Consider the following 10505-nt stretch of genomic DNA (forward strand, 5'->3'; position numbering starts at 1 on the left):
CCTGCAGCAAAATAAAGGATGATTTTCCTAAAAAAAAATACTGTTAATTGGATCAGTGCAACCTGTGTTTGGCAATGGACAAGTTAGCTATATAATCCGTTATTACGTTCGCGATGTAGCTCATAGCTTAGTTTATTTATAGTCCTGAGCTTTAATTGTTTACAACTCAAAGCAGCTGTGCAGCGGAGTCATTTACTGTACATGATATAGAATAGTAAAGCCTTTTATTGTCAATATACACAGTATTTTAGCATTATAAAGTTACAGACTCGGTAGAAATTTAAGATTAGCTAGTCTATAGTTGCAACCTGTTTGTCAGCCGGGCTTTGTTCCTCTCTCTCATCCAACCGCATCGCCTCTTTCCTTATTGCCGTCAACAAAACACGGTGAGCCGCTGATCTCGCTATATCACCTGGGTTATTGTGTTGTCGTGAAAGTCACTCAAAACAGATGGTGTGTGGCGTTCATCGATATCCAAAGTGCAGAATAAAAGCAAGAAAGCTAAAAGATCACATCTGCAATCTACCATATTTGGTACCTGGTTAGTGTTTCACTTGAATCACTTGAAAACTGCTTGCTGATTGTCCCTATCATCCATCCATTAAAGTACAAATAGAAACTGCTCTCCTCTGTTAAAAAATACTTTGTTTTGTTACCCACTGCAGATACCAAACCCGGTTTCGCCCCACATACAAGATCTCCTACAAGAAGGTCACAGAGTTGGAGTGGCGATGCTGTCCAGGCTACCAAGGACCGGGCTGTAGGGATCTAAAACCCACCCCAGAACGCAACATAGCGCAGAGAACTCAGCCTTACGATGGTCCGTCTAATCCTACGTATTCAAGCAGACACCCGCAGAGTAAGAAGAAATTTTCTCCATGGATGTGTTGATTCACGTTGAACACAAAGGATCACTGTGTTCCCTGCTTCTAGGACCAGAGCGCAGAGAGACGGGGCACCATGAGACAAATCATGATGAGACAGCGGCAAAGGTGCACCTTCTGGAAGGTGAAGTTCGGCGCCTCTCTCAGACTGTCCTGGACCTGCAGTCTGCCTTTAAGGAGTTAAATGCCAACCTGCGCGCAGACCTCCAGGATGACACCAAGAAGATGTTGGTGACCCTCTTCAACAACGTGCAACCACCAGATAGTGCAGCGATCCCCGGACCTGAGGAGAGTCCTGCAGTGCTGGATGGCCACCAGGCTTCTAGAGGTGGGATGGCCGGAGACAAGGTCCTAGAAAAAATAGAAGCTCGCCTGGATGATATCAATGATGCGCTAAAAGGCAAGGAGGAGGTGCTGGAAGACCTGCGAGGGGCAGTAACGAGTCACGAGGGGCAAATTCGTGTCCTGATGGATGCCTCACAGTCGCAGACACCCACCATGATGGAGCTAGATGTTGTTCAGAGCTATATCGACGGAAAAGTGGAGAAGCTGAAGAACGAGCAAGACAAAACAATGAAGGAACAGCTAGACAAGATACAAGCGTCATGCAGCAGCAAAATCCAGTCCTTACAGAAGACTTGCGAGGACAGCCGTGACCAAGGATTGGACAGCCTGACAACACTGGTGGACAACAAGGAGGCTGCCATAAGAAAGGAGATCCGGGCGCTGCGTTTGGACATGGTGGCTGCAGACGGGCCTTCGCGGACTCAGAGGCAAACAGACCCTGTTAAGAAGCAAGAGGACCACAGCGACCACAAGGACTTGTGGCGTGAGATCGACCGCATCACAGAGGCTTACCGGACCCTGAACGCTCGCATCGACAACGAGTTGGCCCACCTGTCAGCGCCTCGAGAGAACAACGACTTCAGCCCGCTGATTGAAGAGCTGGAGGCCCGCATCAACGTCACCGAACAAAATGCAGAGACACATTGCTTCTACGTAGAGGGAAAACTGACGCGGACCATCTCAGAGGAGGTGGCATCGTTGCGCCAAGTCCTGGATGAGCGTCTGAACAGCATGGAAGACCAGTTTACCAGTATGCTGGTGGAGATGAGCAATAACTCTTTTCCAGGGATGTTTGGAGACTCCATGGATGCCATGCAGGCGGAAGTCAGCAACAACAAGTTCCTCCTCCAGGGTTTGGATGACAAAATCAACGCTGTCGGAGAGATGTGCTCTGCAGGGTGCTCCGGATCAGAAGCAACTGTTGGTGCAGGGAGTTTCTTACCAACAAATGCGAGTCTGGAAAACATCCGGACTGATCTGCGTCGCTACAAAAACGACTTAAATGTCCTCCACACGGTCGTCAACGCAAATACTGACAAGCTGCAGCAAATGCAGGACAACATCAAAAATGATTCAGCTGGCAGCGACAAGGGTTCCAAGACTATGGATGACTTCCAGAAGGGGTTGAGTAACCTCCAAGATAATGTTCTTGGTCTTGCCGGTGCAGTCACTGGCCTGAGTGACTCCTTGAGCAAATACAACCAAGACATGCTCCAAATAAACGCAACGTGCTGCCAGGCGGTAAAGAAGCCGGCGCTGGACACTGTAGGTGTCCACATGGAGGAGCTGAAGAACAAAGTGGACACTCTCAGCAAGCAAGTGTCCACCGTGTTTATCCGATTTCAAGGAGTGGAAGGACGAGTGAGCACGCTTGAGAAGGTGGGTGGGAGGGTGGACGGCGCCTCTGCTGATATTGGAGAGCCAAGCAGCGGCCTGGAGAGACATGTAAGTCTGCTGCAAGACGCTGTGAACAAGATGAACGCCACTTATGGAGGCCACGGTGCAGACATCGTGGAACTACACAAAGCGCTGCAGAGGTTTCAGGCCCAGCTGTCTGTCATAGTGAGACAGGTTTCCAAAGACATCACTGCCAAGGAGCCAGGTGAGTCTCTGACATCACTAGCTGGATAACTTATTTTCTACAGCATCCCAGTAGATTGAGCAGGTTTAACATCAAACATCTCGTTTGTTTAAGCCAGGACTATTCAACTAAATTGTCCAGGAAACTAACTCCTGTCACTACTTTTCTTATTTCATATATTCTTAAAGGCCAACTGCACTTTTTTTCAACTTTTGCCTATCGTTCAGAATCATTATTTGTTATGCATTCTAAATATTAAATAAATGTCTTCTTACAGAGGAGCCAATGGGAGCTTCACTATTTCGCCCATAAAATTCGATAACCATTCAAAAAGCGCCAACAATACTCCATCTACAGTTCGTGACTTGACTATAAACCAAGTATTAGTGATATTGCATACCTGCCAACTACTCCGGTTTTCCCGTAATTAGTACGGTTTTCATCAACCTATTCCGGGTTACGGTTGCAGTGATAAAAAATACGGTTTTTCATTATTTAAAAAAAAAAGGGTGAAAACTACGCGAATTGCACCTTGTCTTGTTTTTCGATCGGACACGGAGGAATTAGCGATGTAAAAGACCACGTTGGGACAAAAAAACACAAGTCTAATGCCGTTGCTAGCGATACAAGTGGAAAACTTTCAACATTTTTCGTCGCCCAAACAGATTCTTTGGATGTGATAAATGCCGAAGTTTTATTTACGGAGGCAATAATTGAGCATGGACTTCCAATCGCACTGGCTGATCACATGGGACAGTTAAATGTTTGTAATGCAACCTTTACAAATCATTACGCCGGTGATCGCGGTCCCAAAAATAAACTTTTCTTGCATGATAATGTCCAGAAAAACTCACTTTATATTACTATAGAGTCCTTTTAACGAATGAGTTTGATGGTTTATCACAAACCTTAAATGAAAGAAGTCCTTTGTTCTCCTGCACCATGCATGCGCTTTGGCCTTGCTTCGTGTTTGGTGCGCAATCCTGTCGGCTGTATTTCACAGCACGTCTTTGACAACTTGAAGTGGCATAAAACATTTAAAACAAAGGGGTTATAGGAACAATCACTTTCAGTGTTTTATGCCACTTCAAGTTGTCAAAGACGGTATGCTGGTGCCCGACTGCCACAAGTGGAACAAACATTTGAAACAAAGGGGTTATAGGAACAATCACTTTCAGTGTTTTATGCCACTTCAAGTAAACTTATCATAAAGTTACCATGTCATTTTTGCAGTATGATCAATCTGATAGAATACATTTGGATTTTAGCCACAAAAAGGTAATGACACCAATGTTATCTATTGGAATTGTTTAGTACTGTTATAGTGTTAAAAGTGTTTATACTATTTATGCTTTCAAGTCCAAGTTGAAGAAATCTTGTTAAATGTTGACAGCATAACTACCAAAATACAGAAGTATGTCCTTAATATTTTTGCAGTGCTATTTCTGTTGAAAAGTTCAAATGATTACATTAGAGATGTGATGTGCCACTTTTCAAGTGTCTGATGGCTTAAATTAATTTTCATTAATTATTCATATTTTGAATTCTTTTGAAAGGCTTACAAAAAAACTACATTTGAATTGTAATTCCATGCTATTGACAGGACTATTAATTTTAATGAAGTTAGCTTACCATGTTTACAGTATGATAATTGTGATAGAAATGTGAATTTTAGGCACAGAATATTTTTTACAATTGAACATGGCAGTAGATTATACAAGCTTGGACAGAAAGTTAATAATGACACCAATTTTTTTTTAAATGGAATTGTTTAGTACTGTTTTACCATTTGTTTACTGTAAAAAGTGTTTATACTTTCAATTAACAAATTGAAGTCTTGTGAAAGGTTAACAGGATAACTGGCATTAACTGTCAAAATAATTTCAAACTATTGAAGTTAGCTTACAGAATAAACATGTCAATCAACCCATATGATTTTTGCTGTAATATTTTTGTTTTGAAAAGTCACTGTGACTGATAGAAAAGTGATGGTTTTAGCAACATTTTAACCTGTCTGAATGCTAATAATCATTTTGCGTCGGGGGGCGAAGGAACCCCCCACCAGGACTTTGTCCGGGGCCTGCGGCCCCTGCACCCTGGCTACTAGGTTTTTCTGATTTCAAAAGTTGGCAGGTATGCTTTGGATTGTTTGTGAGGGCAGAACAGGCAATATGCAATTATTGCCAGGCTTCGCTCTCATGTAAGGGGGGAAGAATTGTTGATTGATGACTGTGGTGTTCTTAGTGTCATAGTGTGTGTAGTTAGTATGTTCCAATAGCAGCAGAAGTGCACTTTTTAGAGAGCTGTATTATTTTCAGTTTTGTGCCCAAGGGACTGATTTTATTTAGCACTATATTATTATTTATACACCTATAGTGATCACAGTCTGGTTGTTTTTGTGTTACTGTATATATGTGTTTTTCTGAAAAATCACACTTAATATACTTTGGGTAACAACAGTCATTTTTTTTAGGGGGGGTAACAGTCAATATTTATTTATTTATATTTTATTTTTTTCTTATGAGATAAAAGTGAGCTTTTGTTAAACCAAATGTTGTGTTTTTTTCCATATACTACAACCTATCTGGATTCAATAAGAGAATCGATAAGGAATCGGTTTGATAAGAGGATTCGATAATGGGCTCGAACTCGATAATTTCTTATCAATCAATCTTTCAATCAATCTTTATTTATATAGCCCTAAATCACAAGTGTCTCAAAGGGCTGCACAAGCCACAACGACATCCTCGGTACAAAGCCCACATACGGGCAAGGAAAAACTCACCCCAGTGGGACGTCGATGTGAATGACTATGAGAAACCTTGGAGAGGACCGCATATGTGGGTAACCCCCCCCCTCTAGGGGAGACCGAAAGCAATGGATGTCGAGTGGGTCTGACATAATATTGTGAGAGTCCAGTCCATAGTGGATCCAACATAATAGTAAGAGTCCAGTCCATAGTGGGGCCAGCAGGACACCATCCCGAGCGGAGACGGGTCAGCAGCGTAGAGATGTTCCCAGCCGATGCACAGGCGAGCGGTCCACCCCGGGTCCCGACTCTGGACAGCCAGCACATCAAACATCAAACATCATCCCTACTTATCGCCACATAATTGTACATGGTACACACCTTTATAATGAATCATACTTGTACATGGTACACACATTTATAATGAATCATACTTGTACATGGTACACACCTTTATGGGACTGACAAGCACATGTTTGTCAAATTTGAGCAAGATTGGTTGAAAAAACATGAAAGAAAGTGTTGCAGTGGCACAGGCGTTGGTCATTAGTGTAGTTACTATTAGGGATGTCCCGATCCGATATTTGGATCGGATCGGCCGCCGATATTTGCCAAAAAATGCGTATCGGCAAGGCATGGGAAAATGCCGATCCAGATCCAGTTAAAAAAAAAAACTCCGCTTCGTGTTTTCCAACGCACCGATTTAAATAATACATTCCACTTTTCTGCTGCTCCCTATAATTTCCGTTCCGCATTTTCCAGCACACCTTCAACACATCCACAGGTCTGTGGATTCTCACGCAGTTGCTTTTAGCTGCTGGCATTACACGACAGGCTCTTCTCACTCTTTCCTGTGTCTCCCTCTCACAGACAGCAAGCGCACCGTCTTACTAACGTCACATACTGTCACGTCATATGTCACATACGTATACGTCCTCCCCGAGCAGAGAGGTAGCAGCATGGCTAACGTTAGCTGTGATGCTAGCGCAGCCGTGTGACCAACGTTCTCTCTAAGGTGCGCGCTTTTATATAATTATATACCACGCACAAAATCAAATAAAAAAATAAGCGCATAACAATTTTCGACACACGGACACGACAGAGAAAACAGTTTTCGTCATCATTGTTCAAATATTGTAACGTCTGTCGAGACGCTTATCTCCATTCGGTGCCACACGTCCTCACCATCAAAATGCCGAGGCAAACATTTCCACATCAACACCGTAGGAAAAAATTAGTGATTTTTTTAGTTGTGATTTCCTTCTCTGCATGAAAGTTTAAAAGTAGCATATATTAATGCAGTATGAAGAAGAATGTTTTAATGTAGACATGCAAGCCTTGAAAGAAAATGTTGAAAATCAAGACTACATTTCCTGCAAATGGGTGCATTTCTACCCTATATTTTAACTTTAGATTTATTCTCGTATCAAACTCTTTTGGCTGTCTTTTTGACACTTACATCCGGCGCCCCCCTCCACACCCTGGATTATAAATAATGTAAATAATTCAATGTGATTATCTTGTGTGATGACTGTATTATGATGATAGTATATATCTGATAGTATATATCTGTATCATGAATCAATTTAAGTGGACCCCGACTTAAACAAGTGGAAAAACTTATTGGGGTGTTACCATTTAGTGGTCAATTGTACGGAATATGTACTTCACTGTGCAACCTACTAATAAAAGTCTCAATCAATCAATCAAAACACATAGAATCATCATACTGCTGTGATTATATGCATCAAGTGTTCATTCAAGGCTAAGGCAAAATATCGAGATATATATTGTGTATCGCAATATGGCCTTAAAATATTGCAATATTAAAAAAAGGCCATACCGCCCAGCCCTAGTTTCAATGATGCCATTTCTGTTTGTCATGTATAATTTTGTCTATTTTGTGTTTATCCTTGAATAAACAGGTCCGTTTCTTGTTACCAACCATTGTGTATTATTCAAACTCACCTAATTCAGCTGGCTAGTTGTTATCAAGAGTACTAAAACCCTTTTCAACATGATTCTGACAACTAAGTAGGCTAAATAACTTTAAACTTTAATACATGCTCGGATAGGCCAGTATCGGTCAGTATCGGTATTGGATCGGAAGTGCAAAAACTGGGATTGGGACATCCCTAGTTACTATACAACTTTGGGGGTCTTTGTGGGGTGGCACCAATGTTGAAAACGAGGACACTTTATGGCGTAAATAAGAAGAGGAGTTGTAAGAAGAATGCGTGACTGTGGTTCCTTCCCAGCACAGCAGTTCTTCAGGCATGTGAATATAAACTGCAGACACAATCATGCATTCTGCCTGCAGGCCTCACACGGGGGCTCGCAGAGGAAGAATCACATCCCCCCCCCCGAGTGGCCGCAGGGGATTTCCCTGAGTGGGAGCACAGGAGTTCACGGGGCCGCCCTCCTCTTATGTCATTCAATATGTGGCTGCACCGCAAGTCCGAGGCTCATAATGGAGACTTCCTGTGACTTATGATGTTGTCGTCCCAAACAATTCCAGTTTGAGAGACAGAACGTGGCAGGCCGAACACAGCTGAAATATTTATGCAACATTCCGGCCCTTTCTTAACTGCTATACTGATTTCATTTGACGCTTTCTGAAGGGAACGTCAGAACGCCCTGAGTGGACTTGTCTTTGACTCCACTGAGTAATGGAGACAGCAGCCTAGATAGAGCTTGTTTTCCTTTTCTGAGACCGCAGCATCAACCTCACACACACACACACACATTCATGTATTTCTTACCTTCTTGAGACCTACAAAATGCCTCCCTCTTTAGGACCACCCTTCCTAGTAGAGATGCGCGGATAGGCAATTATTTCATCCGCAACCGCATCAGAAAGTCGTCAACCATCCGCCATCCACCCGATGTAACATTTGATCAGAACCGCACCCGCCCGTTGTTATATATCTAATATAGACGATGCAAGGCATTAGTGAGGTTATAAAGCTTTTGCCTGTTAAAGAAAGGAGACTGATCCAATGCAGCACAGACATTCGCGTGCCACGCTGTCACGACCCAGACGCACACCAGTGCGCAATCATATGGGAGCCGCGCTGAGCGCACCTCCAAGCGCGTCTCGCTGCCGGCGACGGCCGGGTATGGGCCCGACGCTCCAGCGCCATCCATTTTCAGGGCTAGTTGATTCGGCAGGTGGGTTGTTACACACTCCTTAGCGGGTTCCGACGTCCATGGCCACCGTCCTGCTGTCTATATCAACCAGGGTGAGCCCCACCCCTTTCGTGAGCGCACTGCGCGCGGAGTGACCCCTGTTACGCGCCCCCGGCAACAGGGGTGGCGGGCAGGTAAGCTGCGCGGGCAGGTAAGCTGCGCGGGCGGAGCGCGGCGGAGTGACCCCTGTTACGAGCCCCCGGCCACGGGGGTGGCGGGCAGGTAAGCTGCTTACCTGCTGCGCGTGACGCCGGCCGCGGCGAAGGCGGACGAGGCGGGGTGTCGGTGTGGTGGGCGCGGTGGTGACCCTGGCCGTGCGTCGGGCCCTTCTCACGGATCGCCTCAGCTACGGCTCCCGGTGGGGCCCTCTCGGGGGAAGGGGCCTCGGTCCCGGACCCCGGCGAGGCGTCCCTTCTCCGCTCCGTAAAAGTGTCCATCTCTTTTTCTTTTTTTTTCTTCTGTTGTGGCATATGCTGCAGGTGCCTGCTCGTTTTTCGTATGTGGGTAACAACATTTAACTATGTATATATATTTCCCAATTGGTTTAACTGCCACCCGCCTGAATCTATTTAAAATCTAATTTTTTTTTATTTCAACCGCCCGACCCGACCCGACCCGCGGATAAAATCTAATTTTTTTAAATTTCATCCGCTCGATCCGCGGATAATCCGCGGACTCCGCGGTTGTGCCCGCAAACCGCGCATCTCTACTTCCTAGATATATAAAGATGTGTATTTACAACATTAATAATATATACATACTATGCAAATATAGAAAAGGTAAGCTTATAGTGAATTTTTTTTATTTTAATTTTTTGTTTGTAATTGGTTTTTAATCTTCATTATTTACTTCGAGTTATTACAGTATGTCTCTATAAACATATTTATTGGTATTTATTTTATTAATTTTGGCCAAAAGGGGCGCATTTCAATTTCTTACACACACTTGTTATTTCATATGTTGACCAGAGGGGGGAGCACTTTTAAAAGCGACACACAGTCAATTTGAAAAATCCTTCCTTTTTGGGACCACCCTCATTTTGATAGACGTCACCACATTCTCTATTAGATGCAATGTTATTGGGACCATGATTTATGTCATCACTTGTTCACACCTCCTCATATGGAAGATACTTTTCCTTCTTCATGTCTCAAGAAGGTTAAACATACACACGCACACACACACACACACACACACACACACTTGTATTCGTTACCTTCTTGAGATCTCCGAAAAATGCCTACCTCTTTAGGACCACCCTTTCTAGATATATAAAGATGTGTATTGACTTGAATTGTATTAATAATATATACATACTATGCAAATATGAAAAAGCATGTTGTGAAAATTTTGTTGGAATTTCACAAGAAAAACTTTTAGCAGTGTTATAATAAAAGTCGTAATTTTACTCAACGCAAGTCAAAAGTTTACAAGAAAAACTGAACATTTGTGCAATATTATGACAAAAGTTGGAATTTTACCTCAATAACAGTCACAATTTTACAAGAAAAGCTTAAAATTTTGGCAATTTTACAAAAAGAGTCGTCATTTTACTCGACAAAAGTCACAATTTTATAGGAAAACTTTAACATTTTTGGCAATATTATAATAATAATCTGATTTTTTACTTGGCAAAATTATGACAAAGGTCATCATTTTACTCAAAAGTGTCACTATTTTACAAGAACAACAAAACAATTGGCAATATTGTGATAAGTCACAAATGTATATGACAAATGTCACCAATTTACATTAA

The 10505-nt window shown here is 43.0% G+C and overlaps 1 protein-coding gene across 1 annotated transcript in view; it reads left to right on the forward strand.

Moving 5' to 3' along the window:
- The window catches only part of emilin2a (elastin microfibril interfacer 2a), a 74144-nt gene that overhangs the window by 23359 nt on the left and 40280 nt on the right, over positions 1-10505 (forward strand). Inside the window, exons 3-4 of the mRNA XM_061978764.2 lie at positions 666-859; positions 934-2832. Of these exons, the coding sequence (XP_061834748.1) occupies positions 666-859; positions 934-2832 (2093 nt within the window). The remainder of the gene's footprint in view (positions 1-665; positions 860-933; positions 2833-10505) is intronic.

This window comes from Nerophis lumbriciformis, linkage group LG19 (genome assembly GCF_033978685.3).
Source record: "Nerophis lumbriciformis linkage group LG19, RoL_Nlum_v2.1, whole genome shotgun sequence".
In the NCBI taxonomy this organism is placed as follows: domain Eukaryota; kingdom Metazoa; phylum Chordata; class Actinopteri; order Syngnathiformes; family Syngnathidae; genus Nerophis; species Nerophis lumbriciformis.